At 37.8% G+C, this 23,395-nt stretch overlaps 1 protein-coding gene across 1 annotated transcript in view; it reads left to right on the forward strand.

The window, feature by feature from the left end:
- Positions 1 to 519: 519 nt before the first annotated feature.
- myo10 (myosin X) overlaps positions 520 to 23,395 on the forward strand; it is a 117,454-nt gene continuing 94,578 nt past the window's right edge. Inside the window, exon 1 of the mRNA XM_015378323.1 lies at positions 520 to 898. Within this exon, the coding sequence (XP_015233809.1) occupies positions 878 to 898 (21 nt within the window). The 5' untranslated portion in view covers positions 520 to 877. The remainder of the gene's footprint in view (positions 899 to 23,395) is intronic.

The raw sequence follows: 23,395 nt of genomic DNA on the forward strand, positions 1-23,395 counted from the left end.
TGGTCAATCACTGTCAGCAAAGGACCACTGTTAGCAGTAAAAAGGTTTGAAGAAAACAAAGTCAATGTTTTGTGGAATTATAAATATGAGCTCAAAAGATGAGTGTGAAAAAGGCTGCCTTTAAACCCAACACAGTTATATCAGTCCTGGCTGAAGAAATGGGTCAAAATTCTCCCAAACTATTCTGAGAAGCTCAATAAAGGCGCTTTAGAACAAAATGCTAAAGCAAATATATAAACCTTGGGGTAAATATTATTATTTCCCCCATCGTGTAGATAAGCAGATAGAAATAACACAGTTAGATGCAACATGGACTAAAACATGAAATGTTTAGTCTGAATAAGACAGTAAAAAAAACTTTAACTGTGTATTTTAATATCTGACCCTTACAGTAGGGGGAGTCAGTGAGGAGGAGGATGGCTGTAGAGTAGGAGGAATGGACGAGGAGGAGGAGGAGGAGGAGGAGGAGCTCTTCCATTATTGTCCAGGGGGTTGGGCGATGGACTCTCTGGGAGAAGTGCCTCCAAAGTTTCCCCGGCTTTTCCTCCGTCCGGTCCTTCCCTTCTCCTGACGCCTCTCTCCAAACAGGCGCAGATCGCAGTGATCCACATCCAGGCGCAGCCGAGGCGCGCGGTGTGCAGGACGCAGCCTGGCTAGAAGAAATGAAAGTTTCCCTTCTCGATGAATAACTCATGAAACAAAGAGCAGATGTGCTCCTGCAGCTCCAAACGGACTGTCTGAAGGACCATCCAGCAGCGCACTAACAGCAATGAAGAGGATGCGCTGAAACGCTCCAATCTGAAAATCATTCAGCTTGGAATGAGTTGGACGCGCGGTTTTCATACAGTAAATCCCCTGGGATTAAAATAAAGGAGCAATGGATAACTTCTTCACTGAGGTAAGAGAAATCTGCAGCTCATCTACTCTTACAGTAATCCCACTCCTCTAAAGCATCTTCAGATGAGCAGCTTGGATGATCAGAAACTTCTGCAGCAGATAGTTTTTATTAAAACACATTTGCGTGTTTTCTCAGTGATACATCATGCAAATTGTGGTGTAATTGTGCTTTATCGGGTTGTTGTAAACCCAACAGTTCCTGCTGATGGTATAAAGGTGCAATAAACGTAATCATATCTGCAATAAATCCATGACAGACGCTCTGTGGGGCTCAGTGGGATTGCTGGAGGTGTTTCACTGAAACATGAAATATGTATTGGGAACCTCAGAGGGGGAGTTTGGACCAGGTCCCAGTGGATCTTTGGTATTTCCGTACCTCTTTTTCTGGTTTCCTCCAATAAAGAAAGAAAAGGGGGGTTAAAAGTCCCGAAGAGCTATTAATAGAAATCTGAACCTCTGAGTCAAACAGAGCTTCTGGGTCTGCAGAAGCCACTTGTTGAATGAACGCTTGGTGTTTCTGGTATGTTCTAGTTTACCTGGATGATTTTATTTTTATTTTTTGCAATATTCATGCAGATGGATGCATGAAAGAGCAGCTATACGTCTCCAGGCCACCTTAATTCTGCTAAAGGAACAATGGTTTGAGAAGTGTTGAGTCAATGCAGGGCAAAGCTTTGTTAAATGATTCTAGCTCCAAGGAAGTGACACATCTAGAAGTGGTGACATCCACTGTACTGCTATGTATCATCATCAGGCAGTTCATTTAGCATCTAACAGTCAGTCATTAACTGCAATATTCTTTCAATTTTTTTCACTTAACCTCTAACTCAGGTGTCAGTAAAGAACCTTTTGTTTTGGTGTAATTCAGTGGCGTTTAAAAGGGATTCAATGAATGGAAGGGCCTCTGAAATTCAATTTTAACAATAAGTCAGCCATTGTTTTTTTTTTTTTTTCAGTGCACCCATAACGAGGTCTGCATTGGCTCACGTGTGCCATTTCCTCTTTACTGTCGCTTCATGCATGCTCAGTGAGAGGAATTGCTTTTGTCTCAATGAGTCGATGCAATCATCTGGTTTTCCTTAGATAGAAAACTTTGAGCTGACTCTAAAGTACCTTGAGATGAAATGTCGTGAATTGGCGCTATATAAATAAACTGAATTGAACTAAACACACCAGTTTGTGTGGCTTTAAATGTCTGCATTCTGGAGGCAAGTTTACATGTTGTTGGTTCTGCAGCTGCTTCGTTTGGCGGGACCTAAAAGTTTGCTCTTCACCCAAACCTAGCTTTGTCTGGACGAGGCCTAACTGTTGGAAGCTCAGGCAACTGCCTCTTAACTCTTATCCTTCACTTGCAATGGTGCCACTGATACACTGTGCTGACTGTCATAGACATGCCTGATCCTTGAATTTTAAGCTCCCTGAATTCTTTATCTGACATCTTAAGTGGATTTCATGAAATGCCCCCTGACATTGCTTTTCTTTAAAATCCTGAGCAGGTTTACGTTTTCAGGCTCTGTTTGATTCATGATATCTATGATTCATTTGGTTTTACAGCGTCAGGGAGCCACACCTTAAAGCGATGATGTCAGCCAGGTGAAATAAATGAGTCATCTCTGAATATGATTAGTGAGAGTTCACCAACAGGTTTCTACGGAGGTATTTTAAAACCAGTTTTAACGGTTTGACAGAAAATTTATGAAACACTGTCCACTGACAAAAAAAAAGTGTTTTCATTGGTGCAGAGGTGTTTTTGAAATCGTTTGAGGCATTTTTAGTGGAATGAGGGGTCAAAGGTCATGGGACTGAGTGAGAACTTATAGGTGCGGGTGTAAAACAAACACTGTGCAGTACCAGAGTCGTTCACCCTGCAGTACAGAGTTGCGTCGGTCCCATGATGAGCAAACTGTACATCTAGTGGTTTCGCATCTACCACTGGTAGCTCTGGAAAGTGAGAGCAAGTTTTTTTTTTTTTTTTTCTCCCCCTCAGCCTAAAGCAGACCAACGTGCACAATAGTTTCAAATGTCGAACGCCTGCTTTTATGTCTGCCAGCGAATCGCAGCTGAAACAAAGAGCCCACTCTTTAAGGAAAAGGCCATTTGACGAGGAAGTAAAGAAGAATCCAGTTTGAGCTGAGAGGAATGCCAACTGGGAAGGAAGCTGGAGAAAGAAGAAGAAAAAAAAAAACCTTCTTATTCTCGGCGGTCTTGTTGTAATAAACTCCATTATGAGGTCTGCTTTACAGCTTAAAGTTAGTGTGGGGGAAAAACTTCTTCCTGCTCCTCCCAAACTGTAAAACCTCTAAATCTCCTCATAACGTTACTTGTTATGTTTTAAAAATCCTTTAGCAGTTTTAAAAAAGGTTCCTCTTTTCAACTCTAAACGTTAATTTTCTCATACAATCATATTTTTACCAATAAACTGTTTGAGATGTATTTAATCCTAAACTCTATGGATATTTAAATCTTTAAAACTATGATTTCTGTTTTTAAAATTAAGTAAAATCGAAAACACACAAATTGTCACTTTTGTTTATGATTTTTTATTATTTTTAAGTTTGTTTGTCAAACTTTAATCCTGCTATTATTATAGGTATATAAACATAGTTCAGATTCTTTTAAAATGTGTTTTTGGTGTTAATATAAAGATTGTTCATATTTAAATATATAAAAAAAATGTATAATTAACCATTTAAACACTTAACCAAGTAATTTAATCCTTCCTTTTTTATTTCCTAAGATCATCTTTCATCAGATTGCAAATGTTGCTTGTTACCTTGCTGTTTCCAGCTACCAAATCTATTATCAGGAGCTATATTTTTTATTTCCAGGCACTTTTTTCATACCCAGAGTTAAAACTGGAAGTTGTGACTCCTGGAAGTGATGGAGGTATAACCTAGAGGCGGTGACCAGCTATACGACTCCAAGCTTGGTAATAGTTTTATTTTAATCCTATGGGCAGCTCTGGATTATTAAATAAGTGACTGCCCTAGAGGAAGAGTGACAGACAAACAGAAGGATCTCGGTACTAAATCAGTGTCTATTTATAAATAACCAACTGGCTTTGCAGAATTAGAAAATGACCTCATCTCCCATTTTCAAGAGCTACATTTCAGATTTAAATCATTTTCCATCATTTTATGAGCTAACGTATTGAAATTTTCTCTTACATAATCAAGTTTCTTTTATAGACCTCACCAAAAGTCATTAGTATTTTAAAATGAAAACATATTTCTAATATACCAAATCCTTCTTCTTTGATTACCCAAGTAAATTGGCATTTAAACATTTTTGTTTTGTGTTTTTTGTTCATATAGGCTGATGGACTAAAATTACATTTCAGTAGCTTCTAACTCAACATTACAGCCACGATTAGGGAGGTATGTAAACAGCTGCAGGAGATGAAGCTAAGAGCCTGCTCCTTTAAAAACGCCACAGTGGAAAGTCAGCATGTACTCAACTGCAATCCATTAAGGATGTATATCTGCTGGTGTGTTACGGCACTTATCGGAGTTCGGTCTCAATTATCTGATCCACATTACATGATCTAAGAAGAAAGGTGAGCGCATCAAACAGGAAGTCCTATGTCATTCAATCAAATAGACAAGACTGATTTTACAGTAGATCCCAATGTGTGTTTATTTCTAAATGGTAGTCTTTGTTTTTTTTTCGAAGCTCATCCAGGGATGGAAGTGTTTAAATTTAACAGCATTTTTTTCTTTTGGTGATTAACTCCATCAGCCACAGTCAGTTTAAGGTTTATAATAAAGCCTGGATATTAGAGTGTTTATGATTAACATTTCTGATGCCGGTACTTTTATTTTAAAGCAGGGATGCCAAACTCAAGTCTTTGAAGGCCGGTGGTACCCTTCAACTTTTTAGATGTCTACCTGGTCCAACCCACCTGAATCAAATGGTTTAAAGCCTTGGCTGAAGTCAAGTCCTACAGGGTCCGTTAAAGTTGAAGTGTATCTAAAAGGTGCAGGACACTGGCCTTAGAGGGCTGGACTCTAACAATACTCATGAAACTCTAACATTAACGTAAAATTTTCCCCTCTGATTCGAGGCGAAATCTTTACCATTCTTAGTATAAAGCTAGCTTAGGACTAAATTAGGTTTGCTTACAGTCTTAGGGCACCAAATATGTTTTTTGTTGATTTAATATGGTGTATATATTTTAACTTTAAAGTGGATGAAAAATATTTTATTCATTTGGGGATGGTTGGAATCTGATTTGTCTAAGAATATTTGAGATTGTTTTATTTTGTATGCTGGAACTCGTTATTCAGAATTTTACGTTGATAATCTCCCATTTGTTCTGTGAGCTAATACCATAACAGCCATGTCTCAGTGCGAAATGACTCATTCAGGGCCTATGTGATGTTCAGAGACAATAAACTACAGGAAGGTTTGTTTAAGTGCTTCTGGTGCTGAATGCAGCAGCTTTAAAAAATGTGTTATTTTCTTCACTAAGCCTCTGCGTCACCTAATAGACACTGGTTCAAAGGGTTTGAGGAGGAGCTGAAGCAGCACAACTTCTACACATTTTCTCTCTGGTCTTTCCTTCAGACGCGTTCAGGAGCAACTAGCAACTTTTGCTCCACTAGCTTTGCTTTTTAAATATAAATGCCATGCTGCAGAGAAGTACTCACGGCTCCAAACTGTAGGGACACGATGGTGTTGACAATGACACATCCTTCAGCAGGAGATTCCTTGTCTCTAATTACCGAGCTGCAGCCAAAACAGTCTGGACCAGAGTCAGCGCAGCCTCTATAAATGGCCTGGCCACAAATCCGGTGCACAGTTTTTCATCACCTTGCCATTAACTTTGAAAAATAACAGTGACAATCGGAGGGGTTTACAGTAAAGTTCCTAAACCAGACCTCGTAAAATTGCTAAAATTAGTGTAGACATGAGATCTATGGCCAAGAGAGGCTCTGTTTTAGAACAAAGTGAATGTTTTGATGAAGTTTTAAGGTTCTGGCTTTAAATTTCCACTTTAAATCTTGGATATGTTTAAAATCTATCAAAGACTCTTGAAGTAACGACTTTTTGTATGAAACTTTTTTTGCAGCTGTTTAAAGAGAGCAGGGCAGGTTTTGACTGAAGTTTACCAGCCCAAACATTTATGGCTGCAAAGCAACTTAATGCCGCTCAGTGGGTGATGGTGATTGGCTGCTCCAGGTTTGATTGTGTCCAATAAAGAGTTGGCATCGGGTCATTCAGCTCCGTCATCTGGTGCTTGCTGTGTGTTTGATGTGGAGCGTGTGTGTTGACACGGGGGAGTCAGTGGGTTTGTTTTTATTTGAACTGGAGGGTGTGGAACCAGGTAGGCTCCAGCCTTCAGCCAATCAGACAGCATCTCTGCCTCAGGTGTGTGTTTGTTGTGATCACAGTGTTAGAGACGGCAAAGAACCAGGTCAAACATTAGTAAATGTTGTCTGTTTAACAGAATTAGTGCTGTCAGGTTTTATTCCCATGAAGAAACGTTTCAACTGAATGTTTTCCTTTCATGAGAAGTTCTTATCAGAGTGTGTCAACATTTCTTGTTTGGTGAGTTTGTGACAGAGTGATTGGGTGAGCTCCATGTAGGCAGACCAGAGGGATCCTGTGGGGGGTGACTGCTGAGGTGGAGCTTGTATGCAAAAACTCCTCTTTTGAAAATCAGCCATTTGATTTCCGTCTTTAAGCAAGGCATGGAAAATGCACAACTTGGCTGTCAGCTTTAGAAATAAACATTGGAGACTAAAGCACACCAAGCATAGAGTAGAATAAAAACTTGACTGTCGGTCACACACAGTGATAAGTTTTTGTTTATTTTGGCTTTCTATGCCACACAATGGCAGCCCTCTGCTCCCCAAGGAGATGGGTCAAATGCAGAGTGAATTTCCCCCATTGCTAGATTTACATGATACATCAGGCATTTTCATGCTGCTTATTCTGAATTTTCTGCTCATAACATGTTTGAAACATGAAATTTCATGTTTGAAATATGACGTGCTTAGTGTTACAGGGATAATTTGGCTAATAACAAATTATCCTGTTTCTACTTGTGCAACATTAGTCTGCACAAAGCAAACCAATCAGATGGACACATGAGCCGTGTACGGAGGCCTTAGTCCTAGAAGCCGCCAAGCCGGGTTCGAGTCCGACCTGTGGTTCTTTCTGTCTCTCCCCCTCTCTCATTCCCCCATTCCTGTCAGCCAACTGTCCAAAAAACAAGACACTAGTGCCAAAAAAAACTAAACAAACAATAAAAAAAACAGCATGACCCAACTGTTTGTAAAATGGATCAATAGGAACGATTCTTGTGTTTGAGTTTCCACATTGCAAGAGTCGTTGAGTTTCTCATGAGGTCTCTTTCCAAGTTACAGAATTTAAAGTTAGAATTAGATCATTTTTTATGATTATTACAATAATGCATCGAAAAGTTAGCAAAACCAGTTCATTAAAGCTTTTACAGCTAAGCAGAGAAAAAATGCAAACACTGTTTCAAAGCTGAAGGTCTACCATCTAGTGCTGTTTCATGACTTGTTTGTGAGGCAGCGACCTCCGTTGCAGTTTTTCATGAGGCATTATCAGCTCTCTGAAACCTTAAAGACGGTCTCTGTGTTTGCATGTAAATATGAAACCACCCACTCTGTAGCCCTATAGTAAGCGTCCCATCTCACAAATCTCTTCTTGTTTTGCAATAAATATCAAAAAGATGTAAACAAAAATCTACTTATCACCATTACTCCTGTAGAGTCTTACACTTAGATTGCATTGGAAAACCAATGGCAGCCCTAAATCCATTATCTGTATTACACTGAAATAAAAATTTGAAATCAACTTTTTAGCTTGAATTATTACTATGATTGAATATCTACAGTCTCAGGCATAATAAAAAGAAAATCCATCCTTTTTTATCAGGGTTTTATGAAATACACTTACAGTTAATGTGATTTTTAGGTGGTTCATCAGCCGTCACCTATTTTAAAGGCAACCAAAATAGTTCTAACAGGTAATAGAGTTGATTTGAGAGCCATAAACTGTGATTTCTTCCTTTATTACTCTCTTACTTATAAATTTCAACACACTTCCTGCAATCTGGAGAATGCAGCTACTTTTTATGCGATTTCACAGTGAATGTTTTATGCTCAAGTAGAAAAAATCAACCATTTGATACGGAAATCAAATTATTTGTTTTTTTTAAAAATTGTCTGTAATTTCTAATAGAGCATTCTGTCTGAGTAGTATTTTTAGTAAGTTTTGGATTTAAGAGGCTGAGGTCAATGGAAGTCAGAGGTTAATGTGTTCATATGTTGGTGGGAATATCCAGGTTTATAGTGCAAGTTGGCACAGATGCGTTGCAGTTATGCTGTCAGAAAATAAACCCTGTTGAAGACAAATGATAAGCAAACATGAGCCGTTATGGCAGCTGCAGCTTTGGCAGCCCAGGCTGAGCTTAAGAGATGGTATTTCAGCACTTTGTGATTCCAAGGAAATCACACAAATAGTTGTTTAACCCAGAAAGGCTCAGAGAATCCGACTTCTGCTCTTGATACTCTAATTTTGGGCTTTGAAGCAGTCAGTTTTATTTCTCTACTCCTGCTTCTCCTACTAAAAGGTTCAGCTGCATTTCTCATTTAAAACCATAAAACGGTCAAGCCCAATTATTGATGATTATCAGCCCGCCGCAACAAAGGCCAGACCCGCCCATTTTCTGCTGCGACATTTTAATGATGGAGCCACACAGTTTCTCTTCCCTTTGGCTTTTTCTTCATTTTAATGTTGAAACACGACACCTTTGGAGGAGCCAGCGAGAGCTGAAAGGAATTTAAAGGGCTTGCAGATTGGTCCTTTGTGAGCTACAAATGGCCAGTGATCCTTCTTGTTCTTGTAGCATGACTGTGGAACATGTACGGCTGAATTCCAAAAAGTTTTTGTCACCAATAGATTTTTTTTTTTTTAGACAACCTTGATAAATAGTTACTGGGAGTCTGGGACATTTTTAGACAGAGATGGTTGACATACCTCCTGTTTATGAGTCTTGATGTCATGAATGAAATGAGCTTGCTTTTTAATTTGGAGAAACTGAATTTTTAAAGTAGCATTTTTCAGTTTTCATGCTCAAAAAAAACTTTAGATTAATGGTTCCGTAGCGTCGTGAGCACGCATGTGCGCGCTTTCAGGAAATCCTATACACTACTGTTTATGCTCTAAAAACATTCTAAATGACTTCGTTTCGAGTAAATTCTGGATGCTACCCACTCAGGACACTTGGAATACATTGGACGAGCAGTATGGAGGAATATTGACACGTTTTTTGTGGACTTTTATGGACCTTTCTGTCTCGGTCACCATAGACCTCCATTATTTGAATGTCAGCAGACAGCAAGAAGCCTCCCAGATCTCCAGATGCATTTGAGATATCAAAAAAGTACTCCAGAGTGTTGTTCAGCATGGGGGTGAGTAGAAAATGAAGGCTAATCATGTTTTGGGTGTACTATTCCTTTAAACCACAAACAGCTCTTCACTCTGTTATTGGCTCCTGAGCACTGCCAGCCAATCTACCACAGTTTTATCATCTCTTACAAGAAAGACAAGTTCGGCTGTTATGGAAATACTTTAGTTTATGAAACAACCGAGATTGTTATGGTGGACTACTACGGTTAAAAGATTTGGCAGACACTTTCTTGATGTCATTATTCTAAATAATACTGGATGAGCGCAACCCATCATCCAGTCTTTTTCATCTCTACTTATTCTTGGCACTGATTGGCCTTTTCAAATGAACATACCTGTTTCTCCCAGAATCTCCTGGATTCTGTTAAACATAACATCCAATTCGAATTTGGCGATATGACGTTTGTAGCACCTAGAACACATGGAAGTGAACAGAAACACACAGACCACTTCAATCAGGATAGACGAGGGGTCCTTCCCTGGGGCTAACCTAGACATAAATGTCGTTATTATGAGATAAAATCTTAATAAGGGCATTTTGGACTCAAACCCATGATACCTTGTTTCAAATTGTTATGCTTTGTTAATTTCAAAGATTGTGCATTCCAACAATTGATTATTAGGGAATACAATGTCACCTAGTGGGGCTTCCTTTGTGTAATAACATGTTTGTAAAAAGGAATTTTTCTGAGGAAAACTGGTTTGATTTTTACTAATCTTAATTTACTGATGTTGGTAAAATAGCAAAGACAACACTCTCATACTTGTGCCCAGTTTTCTATTTGGAGTTTTTTTTTTTTTTTACTATCAGCAGCTCCGTTATAAATGTCCTGTCTGCAAATGTCTAGTTATGTTTAGAACAAATGTATTCCTGTCCTTGGTCGAGTTGAGGACTGTTAGGATCTCATTTCTTACATCATTTTTATTTCTGCTGGTTGGGAAAAAAAGGCAGCTGAGCTCAGCTGCTGTTTTATACGTTGCTGTTAAAATAACAGCTTCCTTAAAGACGCAGACACTCTAAATGTGAGCTGAAGCTGCCTGCACTTTATCTGAAACTGGCTTCACTGCTCTACCAATAAATGGGCCAAAGAGGCAGCTGAGACTGTGGGAAATCAAACAAAGTGTCAAGGTTGTAAGTCCAGAACGAGGCCTAGACAGGGAGTCTGTTTGGTTCCCTCCACTGGGTGTTACACTGAGTGCAGCATATAATTCTCATTTACTCTCACTGATACTGATTAAGGAAAGGTACCTTTATTTGTTTAAGGCAACGGGAAGATTCTATGTGCATTATGTGGACATGAAAAGAGGAAAATAAGGATACATGTTTAGACAGCACTGTCAAAGGCCACTCCAAACCATCACGATTCTCCGTGTTTGGTTCTGGGAATGAAAGTAGATTAGAGCTGGAAGACCTGAGTGGTCCAGGCAGTAGATAAACTAACCACAAGCCTGTGATGTATTTTAGTGCTCAGCTATTCAGTGATTTATAGACTAACAGGTATTTCAATGCGTATTCTCTTAAATAATTTTAATGATTTTAGTGATAGAAGGCTGACTTTGTTACTGTCCTTATGTCAGGGTCAAGGTCTGATCCATCACTACTCTCAGATTAAGAGCCTGATTGGTGGTTACTTGCTATATTAACTGAAGCTGTTCGCTGGATTTTACATGGCCGTCCTTTGGCACAAAAATTATTGCTTTCATTTTTTTTCCTTCCTTAGGTGGAGAACGTTTTTTTATCATTAACTTTTCAAACCTTGATACCAGAAATGGCCTCAAGTCTTAATCAGGTCATGGAGTTATGCTTTTATTAGGTTATGTTAGCAGGGATGATGATTTCAGAAGACTGTTGCAGTGGTGAAGATGCTCCTAGAAACTGTGACGATGATGATATCCACTTTGATATTTGCATATTTTCTACATTTTCTTGTTATCTTTGCTTCCATGATATTTTGATATTAAGCATTTTTGATAATGTCAAAATATATGTCTGGTGTGAGCATCTGCTGCAGTGAGATTCAGTTCAACTGGCTAAATACTGAATTACCATGGGAACTTCTGATTCATACCATGGTAAATCAGCCAACAACTATAAAACTTTGAAGTGCCCCCTATGATATGAATATTGCACACATTGATATTTCTAGTACATTTTTTTCACATCATGATAATTATTGTGCAGCCTTATATATAACCTCTGTTGAACATTCCCACTTTGACCTTGGGGTTTCCAGCCCATACTCTGCACAGATGTTCCTGTATACTATTCCAGCCACTTGGTTATGGTGCTCCATGTAAGCTTTACCTACCAGCATCTTACACCTTGCACTTATGTACTGGATTGTCTCAGGGCCTCTTTGCACATTCTGTACCTGGGGTCTTGTCTGGTTTGGTAGATCTGGGCCTCTATTGCTCTGGTGCTCATGGGTTGCTCCTGTGCTGCCATGATGAGTGCCTCTGTGCAGCCCTCAGTCTGGCTTGTCTAGCCATTGGTAGGATTTCCTGATATCCCCCACTTTGGTTATGTTTCGGTTGTACATCCCGTGTAGGGGCTTACCCTCCCAGGCCTAGGTACCGTATGCACCGCCCACCACTAGTATTAAATAGGTAGATATAAATTGGATATATTTTCTTTTATGGAAAGCACCCAAAAAGGAGAATTGGATGGTGATTTGTAAAGAATGAAAGCTCTCTTTTCACTAACATGATTACCCATAGATAGAGTGTTGGAAACACAGTCTTCTGAGAAAGAACGGATGCCTTTCTTTATTTTCTGTGGCTTGAAAAATGCTTCTGAGAGAAGTGAAGCATTGTTGTTATGAAATGCATCGGCATATATCTTATCTGAAAATATAGAAGGCTTATTAGATCTTAGCAAAGAGGACTAGTTATCTCTAACAGAGAGGAAGTGTTTTAATTTCCCTCAGTTTTTGGTTTGAATTGGTTGAAACAGGTTAAATTTGGTGAGTTCTGGATCAATGAGAAACCAAATCCATAAAGAGCCATGCTAAATGTTGCCATCTGCAGACACTGTTGCTGTCTTCTGAATTGTTCTGTGTTAGCAGAGCTCAATTTCCAATAGAATATTTAACAAAAAGTAAGACATTTCTAAGTTAATCACAGAACCACCCTTTAGGGTATACTCACATCTGTTTAGTGCATCTGTTCATGGGTCGGTCAGTGATTTGGATGGAAGAGAAGCAGCCATGTGTTTGTAGGCCTGATTGCTAAGGTTTTGCCAAGGCTCACATCTACAGTAACATGTGTTTTGACTATAAACAAGCTGGTGTGAAGATTAGGGCTCAAGGATGAGCATTACTTGGATTCCTCTTATCATAAGTAGCCAGTTCTCCTTAACATGTTAACAGCCTTATCTACCAGCGTCCCGATGAGGAAAACGGTTCAAACTTGAAAAGACGTCACTGATATTTCCTTCTGTCGACCTGAAAATATAAAACGAGATCATCATGACCTGCTATAACAAATGTTAATCTTTAGCTAAAAACTACATAACTTGATGTTGTTAACTAAAACCTAGAAATTGCAACCAATACTTTGTTTTAAATGAAATAGTATCAAGGCTTTGATTTATTGATTAAACGACAAGAAATATAATTGACTTTTATTTAAGCATTTGCCTTGAAGCATGGAGGATCTTCTAAATGCTTCCTCATTTAAAGTCTTTAATTATCAGCTCAAGGGTTAACTAACTTTTTTATTTTCTATGTCTTATTTAGTGGCTTCCTCTGCTTCAGCCTCCTTGTCCTTCCTCCTTGGCTCTTTCAGCATGTCTTGGCTTCCTGTCGAACATTGAACTCCAAACAATCCTTTGGATCCAGACACTTCCTAACACTTCGCTCCGTCCAACACGTTCCACATGTGCTTATCTAAATGTGCAGAAGTCATTTGATGGCGTAAAACAAGACAGTGTTTTCTTAGATTGAAGCTAATTCTGGGATTTATTTTGCTTTAAACAAAACTAATCGATGGTCAGGAGGGATTCTATACTAGCAATAGACCAGTAAATTGGTCAGCTGATCATTTTGGCCAATATTGTTTTTTTTTTTGTATCAGTAAAGTTTGGTTTATACTTGACACGTCTGTGAGGTCCACGCAGCCACATTACATCAGGGTTTGCAAACATAAACATCTAGACACATCCAGTGATTTAATCCATAAATATTACCACTATCAACAGATTGTGGAAAAACTCCAGGAAACAAAAATACTGTTTCTCTCAATGGCATGAAGAGGCTTTGACAAAGTTATAAACAGCTGTTTTCTACTTGTTCATGATATGTGGTTTTGTCAGCTTGCTGTTTAACTGAACACCCACCACCCCCTGCAAACGCTGTGAGGGGTGGCTCAATTTCAATGTGAAATGTCCGTGCCTCAAGCATAATTAGCCCTTAACGGCCGATGCGTTCAGGAGGTTTAATAAGTGCATTCAACTGCATCCTTTCCGAAATTGGCATGCATTGTCAATCCCCTCCATTTGCTAAAATTTTTATTGTTTCATTCCTATAATATAAATTGATGAAGAAAAAGCAACATCTGCTCATAGAATCCATGCAAAACTATTGGCAGGACGTATTGGCTTTTATCAACATAGGTTGGAGTGATGTCAATAAAATTGCCATTGGCCTTAAAAAACATTATCAATGGATCTCTATTCTCTACTTGATCTTGTAGTTAGGTATTCTTTTGAAATATTATTTAGATGGCAGGTAGATGATGAAGTCATCCATGCTAACAGTATGCAGCTGATGCTGCTTGTCTTTTGAATGTTGACAATGCTTTACCCCTAGTTCACAGTCAATTGTGCTGTCCATTTGCAAGACTGGGATCGAGACTTCAATTTTCTCAGGCCATGTCTATATAACCCGAATGATACAGAAAGGACTTAACAACATCCAAATTTTATACTAATGCTAATGCTCTGGTTGCACTATGAAACATTAAATCACCTCAGCATGCTGAATGCAGACATGGGCAAACAGAGATAGACCGATACATTGACCACACAGTTTTTGGCGGAAATTGTTTTTCTAATATCGATATCGGCCAATATGTGCAAGTGTTGGCCAATTCATTAGCGTTGGCTGATTAATTAGTACATTGGCTCCTAAAAAATGGGCCTGCCCTCTATGGGTTGCACAGTGTAATTGCAGGGGATTCGATAGAAATTAATTAAAAAATGACCCAATTTGGGATGTTTTCATATTTGTTATAAAGTAGATGAAACAATTACACTTTAAAAATTTTATTTTTTAGCAATGTAATGTATATTGTAGTTTATTTGGGTGTGTTCAGCAGCCATTCCTCGAGATGATGTGAAGCGTATGTATTACTGCGCCCTTCATTTGCTTTACATTGTTAATGTTTAGTTTGATCTGTTTCTAAATGTTTGTGCTTTATTTAAATTGAGATTTATTAAATGTTTTTTAAACATTGTTGTAATTTTTATCATGTTGATTTGGAAAAAAAGGCTATATTGACTCTTAAGATCCGCCCCAAAATATCTGTATATCGGGAACCAGTTGGACTGATAATCGGTATCAGTACTGGCCTCAAAACACATATATCACAGACTCTTCGATCACCAGCTTACATGGCAGGGGAGTTGGACCTTTGCTTTTTTTTTTTTGGATAAGAAATTATTACATGTATCGGGAGATTAAATAAAGAAAAAGTATTTTATATAAAACAAAATTGATGTGTTGTCTATGTGAACAATAAAAGCAAGTTTAAATTTTTCTTTTAAATTAACAAAGATTTGATCGTTTGTTTTCGGCAAACTTCATTAGCCTTCCTCAATAGCTCTTAGAATGACACAAAATGACCAAAACAGCATATAACATGTCATATAATTGATGACTTTTCACATTTATCCAAAATCACAATGTTATCAAAAATGAAAAATATTTGTTGTTAACTCACAGGCATAGCTATAAAATTAGTTAAAATTACCTTATTTTTACTTAAGGACCTTGTTTAAATTCCATTTCTGTCACATGACCACATGGTTCTTGTTTCCAAAAGGATACTTAAAATGATCTCTTTTCTTGTTCTTTACCCCTTTAACCTAATGCCCATTTTTTATACACTTAAAAAAGTAGAACTTAAATGTTACGGCCAAAAAACTCCTGACAATTTTAAGTACTGCAGCTTTACCATTGAAGTTTTGCTTTTCAGCTAGAAGCATTGAAGTTCATCTCATTGTATATTGGAAAACTATAAAGTGACTTAGGAATTACTTACTTAAGTGTGAAACTCTTTATTTATCACTTATTTTCCCATAAAGTGGAAAAGTGCATTTTTGCCAGCGTTGCAGTCGCCCCAAGAAGCAATTCTCTAACCACTAGGCCACCGTCTAAAAGTTGCAGATGCGTACCATCATAAATAAGTAGCTTTAAGGACTGGTGTCTGAGCTTCTAACTCAAAAACCAGTTCCTCAAAACTTAGTAGAACTTTCACCTGATGGAACGTTCACCCATAACTTAAAGGTTATTCTGTTTGGAGTTAATAACCCACATTACTGATTCTTACTACTTTTAAAGATTTTAACCACCTTGGTTTTCTGAGCTGACTTCGATTGTTTTGCTTAGTTTCAGCTCAACAAAAGGAAGATCTTTTTCTTGTACTTACAGAAAAACTGAACTTTACTGGATCAAAGATGTCAGTTGGCTTCATAGGGGATGTTTAAGGGAAAAATAAATTGTGTTGACACTAATCCTTCTGCACCCGGTGCACTCTTGGATCCCTTCTGATGAAATCTTCAATTAATATGTTGCAAAGAAGTTCTGATACAACCTTCACTGTTTAACTTTACCAAAGATTAAGTCAGAGCTAAAAGTTTTACAATTTTTAAGTCGTATAAATTAAATGCTTTATTTTGTTTTCATTTTTTTTGTGACCAATTCTGCAAGGTTAACTTTAGTTTTTATCTATCTGGATCTTTCCACAAAAAAAAATTAATTTAAAAACAATCCATTGGATTTTGTTTCCAAATTTGATCCAGTGGATTGTTTTTGATTTTCTTTTTTTTGGAATGACTATGACCTGGATGACTGAGAATCTTCACCAGCGTACCCGGATCTTTATACGTCTCCTTCAGTAATAAATTCCCTTACAGAACATGACAGACAAGCTACTTTGGTGTTTCAATGGAAACAGCTGCAAGAAGGAAACAATTTCTTCCACTTTCTCCTTAAGAACAAATGGAAATGTCTGAAGACAGGAGTTGGCTTACTTGTGTTTTTAATCATTACTCATACATCAGCATGTCAGAGTTACCAAATGGTTCTTATCCAAAATTTCACATTGAATTTTGAGTAACTTTACTAAATGATTTCTTTTTTCTGGAATGAGCCATCAATACTGGAATTTTTTAAGCTTTGTAGCGATGGTGACAATCTTTTTATTGTCTACAATTAAACCTTCACTCAGAGACATGTAATTTGCATTATTGATTTATTTTTACTAGTACATTTAGCACTTATTATAGAGTCCAACCTCAAAGACGTGAATTGTTTGGATAAAACAAATAATATTGATGGTTTTTATAACAGGCCATAACAAAAAATGAGCTGAAATGAAACAAAACTATTTTTAAAATGTTAGCGGTAAAAAGTAGATATAATAACAAAAAATATAACAAGTAAAAGTAAAAGGTTTTCTAAAAATTAATTACTCCAGTAAAGTATAGATAGCCTAAATTTCTACCTACATAAGGTAACAAAGTATTTGTCTTTTGTTACTTGACACCTCAGTTTCGCACTTAGCTGGCTGACTCTTACTTCCTGTTCATTAACCAAGCATTACATCAATGTATGACAATATTATAGATTTTATAGTTAAAGTTTATGTCAAACCTCTCTCCCTGGCTTTCCAAACAAAAAATGCATATCAACACCTGTTTGAGTATTTAACTATCCTGCTCCGTTAGATAAAGGCCTGTCAGTGTACAGTGTTCAGTCAATAGCCGTGAGATTGCTTTGTGTTTTTTGTAAAAAAGTATGTGCTTGTGTTTAAAATCTGAAAAATAAAACAGTGAATCTGTCTGGATGCAGATATTTTTACTCTTGCAGGATGTTGCTTATTGTCTCGGACATCCTCAGTTCTGTTTTTGATCAGATCTTATAAGACGTTGGAAGAGGTTTATCTGATCCATGGTGAATGCAGCTTCCTGGAAAACCCCGTCTGCACGAACACACAACACAACCCAAAAACCCCAAACATCCATTTCCACCAATTAGCTTTCTCTCATGCGATACTGTTGGCTTGTAAGGGTGCAGGTTTGCTCCTCTGAGGACTGCTGAAAATACTTAACGGCTCATTAAACCATATTTTATTTGCACTGTTAGCATAGGCTGAGATTGGGTTTAATTTAATGCAGTTCTTTAATAATATTTTTGCAGCCTCAATGAAAAAAGCATCTCTCAATGCCAGGTTAGGTCCTTAGTCCTGCAACCAGCAGATCCCCATAACATTTCACTTCAGGTTTAAAACCCCCCTTTTGACCCCCGTATTTCATTAAACAACTAAGTTACATGTTTATCTTCAGCAACGTTTGCAACTTTTTGATGTTTATCTTATGATGCAGCTCCTGTTTAGGACACAAACCCCCATCTTTAAAGAGCCCTTTCCAAACCGTGACTCATGTTAATAAAACCCAGAGTGAGAGGATTCTTTCTGCTGTATCAGGAAAATCCAGTTAATGAGTTGCTGAATCAAATCTGCACTGGGGGAACCTGCTTCTAGAGGTAGACTGGTGTCGAATGCAGTTCGGATGGAGATCTAATTTGCCTGCTCTCTGGGTTCATCAGTTGTTTTTCTAAATCTAATTTGTGAGTGTTTGGTAATGACAGCTGATGTCAGCAAGACATGAAGTTTGGATGCATTGAAAGCATTGAAACCTGAGTACCCTGATCAAACCAAACAAACAGGTCTTCATTCTCTGTACTAAACGTTACAACATCTTTTGAACGGTTTCTAGCAGCTGTGCTCACTTGAACTTAAGATTGAATATTTAGGGCCCTATAAAAAGAAGCCTTTAGGGCCTTTCCCTATATGTACTTCTTCTGGACTCCTGCATGTGATGGACCTTCCTCTGCTTCAACATACATTCAACTTCAACAAACATTATAAGTCCTTATTTGGCTGGTTTTGTTTCAAGTTTCTTTTTTTTTTTTTTTACTTTAAGGGATGAAAAATATTAATAAGGTACTTAATTTAGATTTTTTGGCATATTTAATTTCTGTATCTCTCCAGTTATGCAGACAGATATATGGACAGTTAGTCTTCTTTTGAGAATTTAAAGTGTTTTTTTATGCAAAGTCTTATAAGTTTGAGTCTTATATGGAGACTTGCTGTAACTTCATTTTAATGGAGTCGTGGTAAAGATTGTAATCAATTTAAACGTCTCCTTTGGCAGCCATTGCAAGCAAGAGACCCCTTGTTAACCTTTTGGTTTCTGGTCTGCGTTTTGTAGAACTCAGACCTCCATGCCTTCATCAAACATTGGGAATGAAAACTGATTTAAGCACATTATACTTTGGTGATAAAGAAAGCTCACAGCTTGTTTACACGCACTGTAGAGTAATTCTGTAATTTCCCTCACCACTTAACCGAACCCTCTAAGAGCCAAGCCATCAGAGGCGTACGTTTTTCTTCTGAGTGCACTCAGCAACCTGAAACGTTTCCAAAAACCCATAAAGTCATTATGAGGGAGTTTAAACTTTGCAGAGTTTGTTTCTCCACTTTAATCATTTGTTCACCACCCTTTTTAACACTCAGCTCTACCATAGGCAAATATTCAGGATGAGAAAACTATAGATAAGGCAGTCTAGTGACATGAAAGTACCGGTAACCTTTTCCTTTATGGAACTGGTCCTACTAACAAAATTATGGCCATTTCCACATCAGACGCTCTAAAAGGCTGTAGGCTCAATGCTTTGCTGCTTTTTTGGGGGGGGTTGGGTTTTCACCTTCTAATATTTGCATGGTTATATTGCCCTTTACAAGAAAAAGCCATAGCATATAACCTTGCTAAGCAGGCTGAGACCTTATGGAGTGCAGACAGTGACAGACTGCATCACCTTAGGTGCAAAAGGGAGCATTATTGCAAATCCTTCCTCCCAGCTGCTAGACGTTATAAATCCCACTGCTCCAAAGAAACTCAAACTAAAAAGTTTAGTTGTGTTTTTTTGTTTGTTTGGAAGGTTTTATTGTTAAAACATAAGCCTCATTTGTAAATTATCTCTGCTTAGAAAAGATTTTTCACTCTGTCAGAGGACAAGCTTTTTATTTGGGGTAGACATACATTTCTGCTGATGTTTTAAGGTCACAATGAACTTCAACATCTTTGGCCCTACAATGTTTCAGAAGTTAAAAATGCTGCTTCTTTTGTTCAACAATATTTCTGTTGTTTGTCTGAAAGAGGAAGACCGTATTTAAACTCCTGCTCTGTGGCTCTGAAAGCTGATGCCGGACCGCCGCAGCTGGGTAACACATGGCACCTTTGGCCCATAACACAGCCGACCCACAATGTGTGCCACAAAACAACACTGATTCAAACCTTTTCGGTGCTCTTTGCTTTAGGCCAGTCTCACTTTCACACACTTCTATAAACAATAGAAAATATGTTTAGAGCCACTTCCATCTGCACGAACACACTCTGCAGGAGAAAGTAGGTCAGGTGGGCTTTATTTTAAAAAGTTTGGCATTTCCTTCTGTGGTTCCAGTGTTCCCTAGCGATGGAAACCAGTCTAAGCCCAGTTTACTCAGTTTTGATTTATTGTCGGGCTCAAACTGGACATTTGCTGAAAGTATTTTGTTTATTCTTGAATCTCTTTCTAAGCTAATAAAAATATCTGCGTGATTATATGACCTCCTTACAAACAATTTTTACATGGGATACTGCATCATATCACATCATTATTTACTTTTCTTCCATAAATAATTACATAAATCTCATAATTTCTCTTCTTTCCCCAGCTTGGATTATATTTTGACCAATAGTTCCAAAACAAGACAACAAAGCAGCTTTATTCAATCAAAATGTGTGTTTCCTGTGGTCTGGTCTGGCTTTAAGAAATCTGCATAGTATAATTTAGAGGGATTCAAACCCAAGGAAGAGATATGATGATAGAAAAGTTGGTCCTTTCATTTATATGCTTGAGCCTTTTTGTGGGTCAAACATCTGGAATTAACTGCAATTAGCTTTTAAATTATGTGCGATGTGATTATGGTACCGGACCACCTTTAGAATGTTGCTTCTACATAAGAATTTTATTGTCTGCTGTATTTTCGATTTTAGACATTTTGTTTCTGTATTTCCTGCCTTTTTTAGTTTTTGTTCTGTCCTTTAAAAAGCAAAGTTCAGTCCAAAAGCTGGAAAGACTTTAACGAGCCTACGAATGCCGTGCCCAGAATAACTGCTCTTACTCAGAACATTCATGATTTTATTTCTTTGGAATAATTTTGGATGTTGAAGGAACCATCGGACAAAGTTAATCAATCATAAATCTGTTCCCCATGTGATTAAAACCTGACGAATCAGAGCACTGCAGCTTCCTTCCTTCTCTGGAACCTCTCTCTCTCTCTTCTGATATACACAACATAAAATCAGCAAGACAAGATTAATGGAAGCTCTTTACTTTCCAAACATATTCAAAGGGGTTTCGTGTGGATGCTTGGAAACAATCGTCATGAGAGATTTAAGGGATTCAGTGACAAAACGAGGAGAAAAACCCTAACCCTAAAACTGCAGCCCATAAGTGGCGAACAACAGCCCCCCCTTTGCTCTTTTTCTGTTGGTGCTGCATGTTTGCATCAATGAGAACAAAACAAGGATGTGCCCTGCAAGCAGAACTTAGATTACAGCCTGGGTTTGTGGGATTCCAGCTCACTTTGTTCTACAAACTAAAGAGAAGCTTAAAAAGTGCAGAACTCATCCAAAAACATCTGTTTAAGAGAAGTTGTTTTTACTCATTGGCATGCAGAGTTTCTACTGTCAGACAGCCTTCACTGATCATCACTCTGCTACTGCAATCTGCCAAAGTCCATTAGAAGCTATTAAAACACTGTTGGCCTTTTTTTCTTCAGATTTGAGATTATGAACATTTTTAACTTTTCTGCTTTGAATAAACTGATAAGTCACCCAAAGTGGCGGCTACTTTGATAAAAATCTTGCCCCTTTAAATCAGGAAAATGATGCTTTGCCTCCAGACAGGAAAAGCAAGTTGGAAATTCTTCACTTCAAAGCCGTTAGCTTTCAAAGGACATCTCTTTAGAACATGTCCGGTTCTTTTGCATGCACAGGATAAGTCTGTTTATTTTCTAGTCCAAGTGGTAGAACTTTCAGCCATTTTCTTTTTTTGTACCCCTCTGTTGTTTCATGTGGCTGTCTTGAAACAGGAAACCCAAACATCGTTTGTAGCGGGGCCAGCATCCAGGTGCTGGCATAAATAACGAGGCGATTCAAAGCAAATGAGGAGAACTTGAGCTGAAAGAGAAGTGAATGTGCTAAAGGTCAAACTGTCCAGGTGGCTGCACTGGAGTGATAGAAAAAAACTCAACAGGAAACAGTTTCAGACTTTGATTGGTGAAAGGAGCTACATCCAGAGGTCCACTAAATACTGCAGTATAATGGCACTAACATGTTCAGTAGTTTCTCAGTGGCTCTTTGTTTAGTTTTCAGTTTCTGTAGAAGTAAGAGCTGCATTATCTCTATTCCCCTCATATGCAATCTAGAAAAAAAAAAGTTTTATCTTGAAAGCTTTCGTCATAACTGCCTGACTTTTTTACTCTTTTAACATTTAAAAACAGCATTGCTAATAAGAGTTACCTACACCAGCTAAGGGAGGATTTATAAACACCATCAGGTGGGGTGAGTATTGGCATGAGTGTTGCGATACGATTCGTGTCATGATACTTGGGTCACAGTCCGATTTTATCATGATATTGCAATATCACTATATACTGTGATGAAAGGTATACATCAGAGGGCAATTGCTGTATATGTTTATCAGCAGATATTGATTATTGAGTTATTTGTGCATCCATGTTGTTTGGGGTTTGAGTCCGAATCTTCTACCATGACTGCATCAACTACATATATTCTACATAAGGGCTGTGTGGCGGTGGAGAGGTAGCCTATATTCCCTTATTGTTTAGGTAAAAAAAATAGTTTTTTTAAATCGGCATTAGGAACTGAAAGACCAATATTATATTGGGAAGAAAAATCACAATACATCTTCATATATCATATATCTTTATATATATATTAGGGCTGTGAATCTTTGGGATTCCCACGATTCGATTTAGAATCGATTCTTGGGGTCACAATTCGATTTTTTTGCCGATTCTTTTAAATCCAAACAATTTGATTCAGAAACAATTAATTTAAGATTCAAAACGATTCTCATAATCTATTCCAGTCTGCTGGCATGAAAGAAGAGTACATTTATAAAGACTTTATAATTGTAAATGTTCTATTTACCTATTGCAATAATGTAAACACCGAAAGGTAATTTAATAATTAATTTAATAAGTAATTTACACTGCTCAAATTTTTAAACTTGTACAAATACAACACTATGTCTTTGGGTGATGTCTTTCAAGATGAGAACGGGGATTGGAAGTACTCCCGAAATACTTAACTTTACCCTTGCAATCTCTGCAAATTCAACCGGGTTGAAGGTAAAATCCAAAGTGTTTCCAAATGGTTGCTTTTAAAGACTGCGGATGCGGTTGAATTTCTTTTTCTTCGTCCTCCATACTTTAGCGGCAACAAACACAGTAGCTCACACAACACTACACACCACTCTGTAGCCTGCGAGGCTAACGCTTGCATCCTGTGCATAGCTCACACTGCTCATTGGTTTCACCAAACACTACGGTGCCTGATAAGGCACATCCGCACCCACAAAAAAAAAAATCGTTTTTAAATAAAATGAGAATTGATTCTGAATCTTTAAATGTTAGAAACGTGATTTGAGCTCAAATCGATTTTTTTCTTTAACCCTAACCCTATATATATATATATATA

This window comes from Cyprinodon variegatus, unplaced genomic scaffold (assembly GCF_000732505.1).
Source record: "Cyprinodon variegatus isolate N-32 unplaced genomic scaffold, C_variegatus-1.0 Scaffold170, whole genome shotgun sequence".
NCBI lineage: Eukaryota > Metazoa > Chordata > Actinopteri > Cyprinodontiformes > Cyprinodontidae > Cyprinodon > Cyprinodon variegatus.